Source organism: Calonectris borealis, chromosome 11, assembly GCF_964195595.1.
Source record: "Calonectris borealis chromosome 11, bCalBor7.hap1.2, whole genome shotgun sequence".
NCBI lineage: Eukaryota > Metazoa > Chordata > Aves > Procellariiformes > Procellariidae > Calonectris > Calonectris borealis.
In genome coordinates, this window is record NC_134322.1 from 11,826,073 (window position 1) to 11,842,343 (window position 16,271).

The 16,271-nt window shown below is 41.6% G+C and overlaps 1 protein-coding gene across 4 annotated transcripts in view; it reads right to left on the bottom strand.

Annotated features, from left to right (window-relative positions):
- Positions 1-15,081, bottom strand: part of SPPL2A (signal peptide peptidase like 2A) — a 29,335-nt gene extending 14,254 nt beyond the window's left edge. For 2 of the 4 annotated variants that reach the window (XM_075159998.1, XM_075160000.1), the window contains exons 1-7: positions 14,817-15,064; positions 10,817-10,936; positions 9,385-9,567; positions 8,453-8,542; positions 4,925-5,058; positions 2,646-2,797; positions 1,234-1,330 (exon numbers count right to left, since the gene is read on the bottom strand). In XM_075159998.1, the coding sequence (XP_075016099.1) occupies positions 1,234-1,330; positions 2,646-2,797; positions 4,925-5,058; positions 8,453-8,542; positions 9,385-9,567; positions 10,817-10,936; positions 14,817-14,870 (830 nt within the window). In that variant the 5' untranslated portion in view covers positions 14,871-15,064. Of the gene's footprint in view, positions 1-1,233; positions 1,331-2,645; positions 2,798-4,924; positions 5,059-8,452; positions 8,543-9,384; positions 9,568-10,816; positions 10,937-14,816 lie in introns of all 4 variants that reach the window. The other 2 variants (XM_075160001.1, XM_075160002.1) reach the window with 2 other exon arrangements.
- Between the last annotated feature and the right edge of the window lie 1,190 nt (positions 15,082-16,271).

Consider the following 16,271-nt stretch of genomic DNA (forward strand, 5'->3'; position numbering starts at 1 on the left):
CAACTGCAGTACCAGTCCTTCTCTGGGCTGCATTAAAAACACGTCCACAGACAGTGAGACAAGTTGGGCTTTGATGGCCAGTCCTCATTTTAGCAAGCGCATCCAGGGAAGGCAGCAAGCAGATGAATTTATTTAATCCATTTCTGTCATGTAACAACTATGCCACCGTAACTATGTCAGTGAAGGATGGTCATGTCATGATTCGGGGCGGGGGGGGGAGGCGAATCCATTTTAGGACACCTAATACAAGATTAAAAATGGAATAACTATGTATTGCAAAATTGTGAGCCACTATCTGTCTCCACTGCCTACTCAATTTTCTGGGACAGTTCCTGAACTGATATTAACTGACAGAGGTAATGCCTGTCCTGCAGCCTACTCAAAACCTGCTGTCTTTTCTACCTGATCTCTACCTTTGATGTGCTACTGGATCATCTGGCACTAATATCCTGTACTAAGTAACATGCAAACATAGTCTTAGGCTTCCAAGCTTATAAGCATTGTTCTTTTGGGGAAAAGAACCATTTGTTGCATTGAACGTTAGGGTTTTTTAAAGTAAAAATACAGAGGAGGAAAACAGGGACATTCTCATACTCACTAATACCTGCAGGATATTTAACTTGGAGTAGTAAGAAGAGGCTATCTGTGTACCGATAACCCACTACCCGAGTTAGGACTGTAACCACTAACTTCTAAGACAGGACATGAGCAATGTGTTGCCTTCACAAGAAAAAATTAAAACTTGGTCTGTCACAGGTACAGTACAGATTAAGATGAGGGGAAAAAAACCCCTCTATTGCCTATAGCATAGTACTTGCTCAAAACACTCCACTAAGAATTGGAAACTATTTAGCATTCCCACTGCCAAGAAAAAGTATGTGCAGGATCCCCCCTTACAGAGTTGAAGTGAGCACACCCTACAGGCAATCAGAATTTTGTAAAACTGAGCTCAGCTAGCCAAGCAGAGCCTTTCAAGTTTGATTACAGCAATGCTTTCAAATAAAGGTAATGAGCAAATCTCCCACAACACTATTGTAACTGTTGATTATGCTACGGATAGCTTTAATAATCTATTAAGGGAGCTTGTAATTTTCTTTTGTAACAATCCCGCACACTAAACCATACAGGAAACAATTTGTCAAACCGTTCTCATATTTTCACACTACCTTGGTAGCAACCAGAAAATACCAAAAAGAAACCTTACATTTATAATAGTTGAAAGGTGTACAATACCTGCACTGCCCAAATGGTATTTCTCCTATCAATGCCGCAAGACAGTTATATAGGCTCATTGCAGATGCCAGGCAGAAGACTGATATTATAACATACACTAAATAAAAAGAATGGAAGATGGGAATCGGTGACAAAATACAGTAGAGAAAAAATAGCAAACAGGAATCAAACACAACAATGTACATTTGATATAAACTGTTAACAGTAAAAGCACTGCTCGATACAGTCATTGGAGACTATAGCCAGCTGATTACAGGAAGTGCTGAGCTCTGAGTGTCTCTGCCATGACAAGAGTTCTCATCAAGCAAAGACTTGAGTGTTGAAATTTTTGAATTGAAAAACTTCTTTTTTTTTTTAATTTTTCCTTCCTTTTCTTTAAGAAGAAATATTTCATCTATTACTGCTTTCACATACTTTTATTTGGTTATCGTTAAAACCAAAGTGCTATTTTACAACTACCAGCTTTCTCAATTTCTGATAATACTCCTCACTTCAAATTTTCCTTTTAATCACTATGTCTGCTTATGCATAAAAATTTCAGCATCCCCAAGATCTGACTGATGATTTAGGTGGCATTTTAAGATACTAAACACCCTATCCCTTCCAAAAATGTCTATGTAGCTAGGAATCACCTGGTTAGGAAAAAACTATATATTCCATGTTCTAACTTACAGGATATTGCGTATTCTGCCTTACGGCAAGCACCCTGAAATGTGGACAAACAATAAAACCAGTTGTTTGCTAGTTGGAGTTTGTTGGTTTTTTTTTCCCTAGTGAAGGTCTGGCTAGAAAAGCAATTCTGATACCTACAAGAAGATTAATGAAAAAACAGGCAAGAAAGATGGATTTTACAGTTGTAACCAAGATCATGTGCCATTATGATCTGTTAAGCCCCCAAGAGGCAACACAAGAAGTTTTGCTGGAATTGCAACTGGAATTGCATAATTCAAAAACTTAACTTATTGCTAGTATGCCTGAGTTTATTCCATTATGGTAATGCCATTTCGCCTGATACTTTAATTAGGGCACTGCAACCACAAACTCAATGTCAGTGGAGCAATACCTAACAAAAGCTTTCACTCTAAACACTACTAAGTTACCATTGCCATCCTCCCAAGAACATCGTCATACATCATATACTTTTTTCCCTAGTCGCTAGTCACCTCTCCTCCACATTACTTCATTCAGAATAAGCACTGTCAAGGCAGCCTTTGTAAGAGAGTAGAAAAAAGCTTCTCTCTTTCTTAAGTAGCAACTACATTTTTTTCAACCCTCAACTCATACAGGGTTGAAAGAGAATATTTAAAATAATTACATTACTTTTAGTTTAGAAATCTAGCTTTTCAGACTTAAACACCTAATAAGATCATGCAGAAAAAACAAGTCAAATGAGATTATCCATTGTTTCTTACCTAACCATTTGTAGAAGAAATAAAGTAAGACCAGCATGACACAACAGATGACAACAAACAAGATAACTGTTACAGGGGTGAAAGTAACATTTTCTTCCTTCTTCCGTCTTGTTTCTCTCTCCCCAGGACTTGCTACTGCTTTCAAATTCTCACTGTTTTAAGAAAACGACAGACATGTTTACCTCAAATGGCAGATTACGAAAACATTTTACCTGGACCAGAATTGTTGATTATAAAGCATTTAGACTGACAGCATTTCAGCCTAATCCTTCATGCCAATATTAGACTTAAAAATTACATAAAAATGGTATGCTATTTGTTTGAGTTTCTCTGCATTTTTTAATGGAAATATGCACTTCTAACCCAGCATAGATCACAAGGAAGAGATTCTTAACTGCCCTCTTTTCCAATCGCGTGGCGATTGCAAACTTTAAGGAATACCGCCAACCAGAACCCTGATCCATGAGAGGAAAAGTAGTCTGATATCAAAACTCTCAAACTCCTTTTCAGGGTGCACGCACTCAACTCTATTAGCACATCACCTCTGACTACAATATTTCTTGGGCTAAATATAGTCAATCTGATAAGTATACCTATGATAAATCAAAATCATGGGTATTACACACTGTTTTAAAACATCAACTATAGACATTAAGTGTCTGCAAAAACCATTCATGTTAGCAGAAAGAAGCTAGCTAAGCAATAGTTCTTTTACCCTTACACCTCATAATTACAGAGTAAATGAAAGAGAGGGGGTGTAATTGGGGATTTTCACTGGGAGTAAGATTTCTGTGCATACATACTCCATATTTATACCTCACCATGCAAAATAAGGAGACTTAAATTGTTGTGTTTGTTCTTTGAGCAGATAGCCCTTCTACTCTTTAGTACAGACGCTAGTGCAACTTGCCCATCAGATAGCATGTTCCTGACGAATCCCAGGACCTACCTACAAAATGCTGAATTCAACACTGAAATAGCTACCTTCAAAAGAGAAAAACCCACAGGAGTAAGACACTTTGTTAGATGAATCACCTTCTCAGAGGACATGCTTTGAATAAGCAGCTTTTTAAAAAAAAACGCTCACCCTAGATTTATGAAAGTGCACTTTAACAAGTTTAATATAATTACATCTAGGTATTTTTCAATATGGGAGACAGCATCACATTTTGTTATTTTAGCATTCAGTGCAGCCACACCCTATAGCACTGCAGGGTAAAAAAGAAGCATAATCAGATGCAACCTTTAAAAAAAAGAAACACTTCTTTAATCTCTTTAAAATCACTAGATTTGCATAACTAGTGGGAAAGAGGAAGCTGTTGTTATCACATACAATCCACTCCCTGTTGCTCTGGGGAACAAAGCAGGAGAACACCACTGAGAATGGGAAGCCCTAGGTAGTAACGCACACTGGTCCATTCAACGTACACAGACATCCAAGAAATACTGCAGAATAATACCATGCTCTTACAGGCCAGCTATATCCAGTTTAACCCCGGACTAAAAACAGTTCTGCGCACTGAGTGTGCTTCACTTCACTGAACAAAGCCGCACACTCCTCAAGCACAGTGCAGAAACCCCTACTACCCTCATTTCCCTGCATTTGCCCCATTCTATACTTCCGCTCCCTCCCCTTCCCTGCACAGGGACTGCTGCTGCCTCCTTGCCCCTGCCTAGCCCTAGAGCTGCTGTGGCCCCTGGCTCTGCTGCTCCACACAAAGCTGAAGCAGATAAGCCTGGTTGGACTTTAACTGTCTGGAGCCACCCAGACACAACCAAACTGCATTCCCCAGTGCTCCTAGTGACAGGCGTGCGGTGCAGAGACATCCCAGAGGGTGCTGCACAGCCAGCTGGGATGAAGTAGTTGTACAGATCCTGCCAATGCAGACACTACATACAACTACGTATGTACCTCTTGGATCATTGGATTTTAAAGGTTTCATTAAAATACCTACTTTCTATCATGGACATTGGGAGTATTACGATGCTAGTTATAGAGCATTTGGTAATTTGTCAAAATGTTAATTCATTCCTCCTCCCAAGAGCTACATTATCCCTCAGGGATACAATCTACTACTCAAGGTTCCTCAAAGACCTATGGTGATTTTTCCAAAGGTTGCAGCGCTAAAGCATTTCATGGCAGAGTAGCTAATTGCACCTAGATCTTCTAATTTTTTTAACTACCAACCTAAAAGAACATGATTTCTCACTGATCATAGTCACAGTTTTCACAAATTTGTAGTTCACATAATTTAAGCAGTTCCATTTAACAAACTTACAGTTCTGCTACTCCACTCCAGTAGCCTCCTAGTGCCACTGTAAACACAGCAATTAGGAAGATGACAACCATACTGCAATCAAACTCTGGCAAAGGTGGTGAATACAGGGTCACATTAACTTCACTTCCAAGTGTCTAAAAAAAAAAAAACAAACAAACAACAAAAAACCACATGCAAGTTGATCCATAAGGACAACAAAGAAATTATATTGCTTATTTTCCAACACGATGCACATTGTGACTTCCTGCTCTTAACCTACACAATGCTGAGAGCAAGTTTTCAACTTACTGCACAAGACATCCCATGTATTTGCCTTGCTCATTGTAAAGAAGCAATGCTTTCCATGCGACCTTTCAGGATGGTCAGGTTTGAAAACAACCCTATTACTACTGCTGTGGAAACATATGGATACCACAAGGCAAAATGGTACTTCTTTGCATTCTTTCAACACTTTTGAGCAGTTGTGCCCCTAGCCCAAAAGCTTTTCACCCCCCAAATATATACCAAGTACTATCAAAGACTTCTGCTCTGCAGGAAAGCATATCTGAGTCAGTGAACTTGAAATACAAACTCACAGGTCCACTGAGATATCAGCAGAGGTCTACCTCTAGCTCTTGAAACCACAAAACTCACGGTTCAGATATAGGCACGATGCTTCAGACAGGATACAGTGAAAACTCAAGGTGGCAGAAAGTTACTTAATAACAGCTTTACACAAACATGGTTTCAGATGGATTCAAAAGAAAAGAAAGCAATTTCACACTACTTAAAAAAAATTAAGACCAAAGTAAAAAAACAATCAGCTGAAGGACACTGAAGAAGACAGGAGGGAACATGGAGACATAACTGATACCGAATTGTACAAAAATCTTAAAAGCAAAACTTTTCAAAAAGGAAAAAAAATGCTTCCATTTGACTGAAAGGTGAGATTTAAGAAACAAAGGATGATAATTTGACAGGAAATGGAAGGTGGTAGGGAAGAAAGGTTTGCTGTTGTAGTCAAAGTAAGTCAAGGCATCTAAAACAATCCTGCAGTGAAAAGGCTTCAGAGATGCAGCAGAAAAACAGATTTGTTAACAGCCTGCATGTGGGATAAAGGCCGGAGAGGAGATGAACACGCCAGGCAGGTTTGGCTACCGGAAGATCAAACCGGCAGTGGAGAGACTGAATGGGAAGTCAGGTAGTGTAGTGGAATATACTGGCCATATGTGAAGAAAGCTGATTTATTTCAGCATCTGAGTTATCTAATTACAGATATTATCCTTACTGCAGGCTAAAGAAGTCAGAATCATTCCTCTGCCTAAAGTTATGGAAGTTCAGAAAACAAGAAAGAAAATTAAATTCTAGTGAAACACTGCAGTTATATGAAGTATTATATGAGGTGTTATAATATTATATAACATTAGATAAAGGCAAAAAAACACTATTCAAAGTACAGCATCCTGTATGTAAAAAGAGAAAACAGAACCCCAAACAAACCAAAACTCAGACACAAAAAAAGCGCCAAAACCCCCAAGAAACCTAGTCTTATACATTTTTAGTATTAAATTCCAACATGTTTTAATCCAGTTTTTTCTTTAAGTTTCATAGATCTTATAAAAAATAATTCACATTAGAATCTAGAGTGATTGTTTCCTTTTATTCCTGTTCTGCTCTTCACTAAAAACTTGCAAAGTCTCAACTTCCACCACAGGGAGCACTAGAATCAAATGCTTTGCATCAGATAACAACTCTGCAAGAGAGCTGTCCACTTACTAGAAGGTTTGTAACACTCTGCTATTGCTATCAAGACCCATAACATACCTGACTCAAATGGTGAAAGCTAACAGAGATGAAGTCTTCTAACAAAAAGTAGAAAGAATGCTTATACAAACTAGCTAGCCTCAGACTGGTGCTGCCTCTCTCTCCTAAATAAAAGGAGAAAGTCGGAAGCTTTGAAAAGAGTTAAAACAGAAATACAACTGTAGGACAAGTACAATGGCTGCCAGCTTCCAAGCAGCACATATCATTCAAAACAACAGCTGCCAATGACATGACAGAAGGCTTTGGCAAAAACTACATCAGAACTAGGAAAGGATCACTTGTAGTCTAGGCTGTGTTCCTCACTACTTTTATGAAGGCAGCCTCATTATAAGACAAAACCAAATTCTTTGATTCAACAGCAGTATGAGACATCATCTGGCACACTAATCCACTAGCAAAGTTACTTTGGTGAATTACTATAGCTACACAGAAGTGATTCTACATGACACCATCCCAAGCAGCACTAGGTAATAAAGTGGTGCAGAAAATACTCAGAACAAATTAGGGATCTAACCTTGCCTTAGTTCCCTTTCATGTTAGTAGGGCATATCTTAAAACCACTCAACTAAGCAAACAACAATTGTCTTACTTGAAGGAACAAACTTCAAGACAGAAGACAACCTGAACCAAAACACAGTATTCATCAAGACTACAGCAGACTGAGGACAGTCATCACAAACCTTCAGTCATGTCAATGCTCGGCAAGAACCAATCCTTAATGGGAACAGACAGAAAATAACCAAAGTCCTATATATCTAGGCATGGTTTCAGTTTGCATACTTACCTAAGACAATCTCCCTTGGCAGCTCTGAAGATTAAGAGCAGAAATGAAGTAAGCTTGCAAATTCAATCCAAGAAGCTAAGACTACACAGGTTAGTGCAAGCCTCTGCTATTCACAGAAAAACATGTGCAGTGCAACTCCTGCCTAGCAAAGCTATTTAAGACTAAATAAAAAAAAAACCCAACAACAAAATAACAACAGAAAAAGCCACACTGAAGAAAAGACACTATTTTCTTTAAAACCCTCTGCAATATTCTGTATCTTAATATTACATGTCAAGGAAAACAAACTCCAAATACCCCCAAAACAAACTCTCCCGCTTATAAAGCGTAAGAGATACCACAACTGCCACATTTTAATGACGCACACTTGACATCTCACCATGAACTCAACAGCAGAAACTCAAAACTATACTGCCTAACTGCTCTGTAACAGATGCTGTCATGCTATATGAAGAGAAGTCGTCACCTGGCAAAGACAAAAAAAACCCTCACATCTTCCTCAAGATCCAACCTGATAAGGTACTGCTTGCCTGAAAGTTATCATGCCAGCAGATACGAGCTCAACTGTTCCAGCTTCTGTGCTAAAGGAACAGCCCTCTTCAGGCTCTAGCTCTTGATGTATGTCAGGCATCTGCAATTGTATACAAGTCTATCGGAAGGCTGCTTATCTTGTTTAGCCGGAAGACTTCTAAGATTACCCTCCCTCCAGTTAGGTATTATGTTTCCCATTCTTAGTGTTCTAATTAATCATTCTCTCAAATTAACCTGAATTAGGAAGACTAGCACTTCCACAATTTAATATCCATCCTCTTCTGTGAAACTGAAAGCAGTATCTATGCGCATTCAAATCAGGTAGGCATCCATATCTGAAATTATTTTATTTATTTGTTCAAAAACCTAAGTTTATACAAATCATAACATGCTGAAGTTATATTACTTACCAGCTGCATATCTACTATGTCATTATATCTTATAAGAGCAACTGGAAGAGTCACATCTTCAAAATCAGTCTTGTTATCAGAAAGAGGAGACTGAAAGAGAAAGTGTCAGTGATAAGTATGTTGAGCCTAACTGCAAAGCAAGTTAGATCCCTAAAAGCAGATTATCCTCTAAATTTCAGTGTATTTGTAGGAAGAACAAAGAAAAAGAGCTTATTCATCACCTTTTGCAAAAGGTGATGAAGACAGATGTACTTAAATCAAAACAGGTGATACGACCAACACATCTGGATTCATAAAGTTCTCGTGCTTTTATAATATTACAAGGGATAATCAAAACTCTGTTTTTATTCTCTGTGCTTTTAAAACAAGATTAACTTTTCATGATAATCACACAAATTAATAAATTGCAAATATTTGTTCATACATGTTGCAGCTGTAATAAAGAACAAAAAAGGGAACAGACGTATCTGTAAAGGTATCTCAAAACGCCTTTTTTTTTATTTCCAATTTTGGATTACTTTTTCCCAGCTTATTTTTGTCACATGTGTCTAAAACAAAGTATCACCTAAGATTACAGGGAGTTCAGAGTACACTAAAATTAGGGAATGATAAAGACAAGCATTTGCATTTAGAAACATGATTAAAGATACAAGAAACAGATTAAAAATACAGTTCAGCGGTAGATAAGTGTTAGACGATACAACACGGCATTGCACGGAGCTAACTCGGAATGACCCTCTTGGTCTCAGGAACAGCAGTCGCGCCAGCACAGCGCTCTGTGGGGATGGTTAATGACTCATGCTGGAATCCCACGCATTGCCAGGGTCCTCTCCTTTTGGGGTTTCTCTCAGCTAACCCTGCACAACACTGCATCGGACCAAATAGATAAGACACTATTTCGCTACAGAAGAAAACTGTATGTTGTAACTTACCAGCCTAGGTTTACTGGCAATCAACAGCATTTTAGCACCTGAACTTTGTGCAATTCTTGCTTTCTCCAAAAAAGTGCAGTTTCCTCTCATCACTACAACTGCTTTGTCCTTCATTAAGCCAGAAGGAACGTCAGAAGAATTGCAGAGTACTGTAGAAGTCAGGTTTTCCAGAGTCCTGAAAGTCTGCAGAGAGAAGGAGAAGAGGAACGTGATGAAAGTAGGAAATTTGATACTGCAAACTAATCTGGAAGACAATATTATGCTCCCTAATTAGTGAGGTTTGCCAGAAAGAAGCATAACAGAAAGGAATCATTAATTCAGGAATATAGAATCAGAGCAGCAGTTTCTGCAGCCTGCAATACTGAGGGACATTTAGAGCAGCGTATAGCTGAAATATCTGGCTGTTTCTAAATGCAATTTCACAGCAGTTATTGCTGTAATTTAAACATAAGAAACTGGTTATACAGAAAAATCACTGCTTGTAGTTCTGGGGATTCCAGCGTACACTCTGTGATACTTCCAGGCTTCACAAGCCAAAAAAGCACTGACAGATACAACATAACCAGAGTTCTGAAGTATAATACTTGTTCAAAAACAGTTGGTGAGCCTGACAACGTATTACTTATTACAAAAGAATTAAAAAAAAAAATTTCTATCCTTATTTCAAAGTTCAATTCCATATTGACAATTATTTTTAAATTATTGTCAGTTTTCTTTAATTAGTCAAGACATCCCAGTGGCCACATAGCACAGCAAAGATGTTTGGGGCAGACAAATGATTTTTACTCTGTTTTACATTGAGTTAACCTGCAGGCAGGAGGGAAGGGAGAGAAGAGTGCCCTGATCACTTCCAAACACAAAGTATTTCCTGTTTATAAGAGTGCCTAAAGAAAAAAAAAAAAAAGATTTGTTTCTGCCTCACACCGTAGTTGGGCTCAAAGACACACACTAAGAAAATATGGCATGATGATACGTTCCAGATAACCTCCTATTCCACCACATGTTTTCAGGACAATTAAACAGAAGATCAAACTGATGAATCAATAGAAGAAGTCTGTTTCACAAGTTTACAACATTTTTGTAAACAAATGAACAGAAGTTTCACTCCCAGATCTAAAACTTGGACATACTGATAACACCTGAAGAAAAAAAATAACAATATCAGTTGAATATATAAACGTATTTACAACCAGTTCTAAGCACAGAGAGAGTATCACCTTTGTAAACTTTAGGAGCTGACTTTTTAAAGTACAGAAATGTTCACTATAGAGGTTTTTTTCTCGGGAGGGAGGGACAGACACCACACAACCTGAAAAAGGCAAGTATTCGACGTAGCACTTATTTAACTCTAAATTTTGAAGACCAGTTATAGCTGATCCAAATTCATATTGCATTCTAGTTTTCTTAGGGAGTATGACTATAAGCTACTTACAGCATTGTCCAGGCTCTTTGGAAGAGATATCCAATTAGAACTGTAAATTATGCAGTAATCCTTTGTTACTGGAGGCACACCATTTCCAGAAGCGTGCAAGATCCCCTCATCTGCAGTTACCTGCAATAAACCAGGGTGTTCTGAATTAAACAAAAGTTCAAACTATCAGTATACAGATATTCTTCTAAAAAGCTGTTAGGAAGAGGAAGAGCTGTTTGGAGAAAAAGAATTTATTCCATTAATTATTTTATATAATGATTGATTCCATGAGAGGTGGGTAGCTTGAAAGCAGGATGGAAAAATAGTAAAAATCAAGTCACTGTATAAAACTATTTATCCTAATTTCAAATACAATGTATTTGTTACATGTACAGTTCATGTCACCACGTAGAATACCATCAAGAAACCCAGGCAAATTATTTCAGATTCTGTATCCTATACTTTCCAAAAAGTGTAAAATGTTACATAGAAAGCAATTAAAACAGTACATGGAAAAGTGGATTAAAGTCTTTCTCTCCTTGCAGACTCTAGAATTTCCCCTACTAATAAAGGTATTACATGGCAATTCCTAGAATTTTTTTATAAAATAACTGTAAACACAAAGAGATCAACTAGTGTACTTTAAGAAGAATTTGTGTAGTTAAAGAAATACTGGTGTCTCTTAAGATTACTCTCAGAGTCCCTCACGTTATTTATTTTTTCTGTTATTTACTAATACACATGAATTTTAAAACTTCTGACAATTTTAGGGTTATATACTTCTCCCCAAGCATTAATATACTAATAAAGGTCAAGTATCTAAGTGGATAAATGAACAGACTAAGGATTAGATGTAGCTACAGCTGCAAAGTAGTGAAAACAAATAAGCATCATTTATATCTCAAAGAAATGTCACCTTAAAAAAAATGGGAGATGATCTCATTTCAACTGTTTTTCCTGAGAGAGAAACCGACCTCAACATCAGGAAGTATCAATAGATTAAAAAAAAATTTAAATCCTGTTGTAAATTCCAGGTTTGTCTGGAAGAACACCAAGATACTAAGCTAGAAGTAGGCATGGGTAAGGGGGGAAAGCCCAAATATTTATCAGAGGTACAGTGCTAATCAGTAACAGTGCTATAGAGGCATTTCTCCTCAGGCTAGTGTATCAGTACTCTGCGGCAAGTGAGAACTAGAGAGAAAAGAAAAACGTGACAATATGGTTTCAGAGATTTATATCTGCCTAGTTTGAATAGCGAAAAACCTTCTTCAGAGAAATCCATTATATTGGCCATAGCGCATGAACATCTGCTGGGAGAACTGTGTCAAAGGGCCTGAGCACATACTGTTTAACATGTAACAGTTCTTCAGCTGTCAGCTAAAATAAGTAGTTCCATGATTTATGACCAGCATAAAAATTATCAAGCTTCCCTCTTAAGTGCACTCACCTACAAGTATAAGCTAATGGCAAATTAAAAGCAATGACGACTTCCAGCAGGTGCAAACCCCAGATGTTTCCATCCATTAAAAGCTCTTTCTGCTTCACGAAGTAGAATAATACGTGTTTTCTGGGTTCCCGGAAATCAAGTGTTAATGCTACACAAGCGTAAGTCTACCTAGAAAGAGCGATTACTTGCTTATTTGATATGCATGTTTTGTTTGGCAAGCTTCCCTTCTCTGGGGATGAATCGGGGAACACAATTCTTGCTCACGAGGTCGGGGGAGGGAGGACCAGAGCATGACGTTTACCCTCAAGTATTCATTGCTGAGCTCTGAAGACAGCATTTAGAAGTTAAAAATGAAGAGAAACGCTACATGCTACACCTCACTTGGAACATCCCCACTGAAATCCTGTTGCATCCAGCTGAACTTTTATTATTTTCTAACTGCTCAGTATCCTTCTTTCATAACAGACAAGGGCTACTCGTTTGGGTACGTGGCCTTGCAGTCAGCCGTGCCACTGAACAGTACAAACCAAATCTTACTCTCAGCATATGCGCAAAGTAAAAATTTCTTACTGAGCACATTTTCAGTCTTGTTACTTAAGTAGAAGACTAAGAGCATGTCCACAAAATTGCTCCTGAAAAGATTAACCTGCTTCCATAGGCTGACTTGCTCCAGCATAAAAATGCTCCCACATGGAGTAGAGGCGTGACAACCGTCCTCACCTACAGGGGCATCATCATCATCTCCTTTCACTTCAGCTTCAGACAATTCCCAGTGGCCCATCACCTTCAAACAAATTTCTTCCTATTTTTAACAGGTGGTTCCCTCATTTTATTTCCTTCCTTTAACACCTTTAAACTTTTCTTGTATAATTCCTTATCTTTGATAGAAAAGAAGATGTCTCATACTGTCTTTTAATCCTTATTTTTCCTAACATGTCCCTGTCACAGCAGGGATATAAGCTTGGGCTGACTGTTGAGCTTTGGAGTGCACCGGTAACCCCACCACGTAGAATACTGATAGTTATATGAACCAACGGACACAGAAACTAAACCAAACCTATATTTACAATACCCGTCACAGTTAGTGTCTAGGTAAGATATGCAAGAAACTCAGAGGTACAGAACAGGGAGAAGGTATTTTGTACGAAGCAAGAAACAACATAAACCTCACAGAAACGTAAAAAGGCAGGAAAAAACTAGCCAGGAACAGAACAAGCATCATTTCGTATTCTGCCAGCGGCCCTGTGACACACACAAACTGTCCCTCCTTCCCTCCCTCTGGGCATGGCTTCCCAGAGGAACCGGTGCCCATGCTCAGAGAGCAGCAGTGGTCCTTCCCCAAACACCTACTACCTTCCTGAGCGCTAACTCCCCACGCTGTTAGTCTCAGGATACCGTTCTTCAGGCTGAATGACCTGGTCTAATGCTCACGACTGCGACAGCTGCATTTGTAGACCGAAGAAGGAGGCCGGACACGGGGCCTGGAGTCTTACTGGGAAGCAGGAGAAGCCCCTTCCCTTGTCAGCAGCAGCAAACCATTGGGTTAAGGAGCAAAGCCACTCTTCAGAAAACCCCAACACAACTAACGACAGCTACGTGGGACTCACAAACAGCGAGGGAGCACTTCGTAGAGAGACACAAGCTACTTCACCCAAAGGCATTCTCAAGGCACTAACAAACTGCGCTGTGCACCTACTGTTGAGCATTTCCAGTGGTGACTTCCTACACAGGAAGGCACTCTGCATCGTGCCTTACCAAAACAAGATAAAAACTATGTTAAAAACAAGCAAACAAACAAAAAAACCCAACAACAAAACAACTTAGTGGAGCAGCATTTCATGCAGATATGCCCTTCATACTGCTTAACCAGATTACAGAGGTTTCTGGCTTCCCCATTTCACCACTCCATTAGGCAGAGAGCAACCTACCAGATTTCCATAGCGATATACACCTGTGTGCAGAGAGAAGCTGCAGAGACACCCACACAGGAACCAACATGGCACTTAAGATGAACAAGCCAAAAGCCAGGACTCATACACACACCACGAGCTTCCCCCCCTTCCCCAGCATCCTAATATAAATACCTCTACGAACTACATCAGCGTTTATCTACGCAGGCACCCGGGAGATGTGTTATCCAAACCCATCAACGCGTGACCAGAGCCCGGGCCCGGCCTGCACTCCCGGGCACAGGGGAGAGGGCAGGGGGTCGGGGGAGGTGGGGGGGCCGCGGGGCCTTGCCCGAGGCAGGCCGGGGAGGCCCGAAACCACCCCGCGACACGCTTCAGAGCCAAGCCGCCCCTGAGGCGTTTGGAGTTGGGGGCACACACCGCTCCAGCCGGAGGAGACGCGGACCGTGCCCGCGGCGGTCGGGGTCCTCCAGGGAACGGTTCCAGGGGGATACGGCGGGCAGAGGAAGCCCCCTCGGCCGGCAGAGGAGGGGGAGCGACGGGCGGCCCGGCCGGCCCCACCGCCACCCCGCACTCTCCCGGGCCGCCGCAAGCGGCGCGGCCCAGGCCGGCCCGGGAGCCGGGCCCCGGCGCCTCCCGCGGGGAGGGCAGCGCAGCCCCTTACCGGTGGGAGCAGCAGGCCCCACAGCGCGGCCCACAGCAGCCCGGCGGCCCTCATCGTCCTCAGCGGCCGCCGCCACCTGCTCCGGCAAGGGCTTCGGCTGGGCTCGGGCTCCCCACGGCGCCTTTCACCGCCGCCGGCTCCCAGAGCGGCGCCACTTCCTCTTCCGTCCGCCGCGGCCGATGGGGGCGGCTGCTGCTGCTGCTGCCTCCAGCACGGCCACCGGGACGCCGCGGCCCCTGCTTCGCCCTCGCCGCGGGGACGCCCGGCCCCCAGCCGCAGGGCGGTGCTCCCGGCGGGGCGGTGCCGGGGGGACGAATACCCAGTCCGGCCGCCCCGTCCCGGCTCCTGCTGCCGGGTCCGCAAGGCCGGGCCGGGCCGAACCGGGGGTGGCCGGGTGCCCCCGGGGCTGCTTCCCGGCGGGGCGGGTGCGAAGGGGTCCCTCGCGAGGAGAGGCAGGAAGGCCCACGCGTGTTCCTGCTGACCGCCGGGGCTGTCCCTTGCCCCCCCGTGTTTCTTTTTGCCTTGTTCTGTCGCCGTGCTTTTCTGGGTGGTCAACAGCTGTCAGCTCCAAGATGTGCGGGTTTTAGGTACTTAATGCTACCTGAAACCCTTCACAGCCGTTAGAAATAAAAGGAAACGGTCAGTTTTGCCCCGCATCTCCCGAGACAAATCTGAGTATTTCATCTCGCTCCGTCTTTCTGGCTGACCAAGCACACACACAAAGCCATTGGGAGAGGGGTACAATGAGGATAGCAGTGGCTCTTAAGCGAGAGCAACACGTACAAGAAACAGCAAAGCATGACCTATAACAAAAGGTTGAAGGGAATTTGCATTGTTTGCGCTTAAAAAAAAAGCATTTCAGAGATGTCTTCCAGGCTTTGAAAGCATTAAAAGGGCTGTGAGGCACCAGATGTAAGAGCCAGCAATGATTTGCAGGAAGGAGATAGACTGAAACAGCTCTGCGATTTACCAGCTAAGGAAGTTGTGCAACATCTTTCACTGGAGGTTTTCAGTCACTGCTTACGCTGTCCCCTCCTGCCCCTGCCCGAAGGGCCGGGGCCTGCCTCGGGGCCAGTGCACGCAGGGAAGTGGAAGGGGCGAAGATAAGAAAGATTATTGGAGAAAGGAGGGGATGTGGCCACGAGTGAGATGGCGGAAGCGTGAGGGAAAAGGGAGAAGGCAAGAGGATGAGAGTTGAGCTGCAGTGCAGCATTAGTAAATCAAAGCCTTAAGTGGGTAACCCACTTGCTTGAGTTGCTCACAAAGTGGTTATTAGTTATTACTACCAAGGAAGGAGGTTCCTGCGTGCATGCATTTCCCTTTGTGTGAATTTAAGGACAAAGCCATGTAAAACATCTACAGGGAACATTTCCCACTGCATTATAGCAAATTTTCAGTAAGCTGTTCTGTTGCTGTAAAAATCTGAATAATATTTACCTACCTGTAAATAAGTAG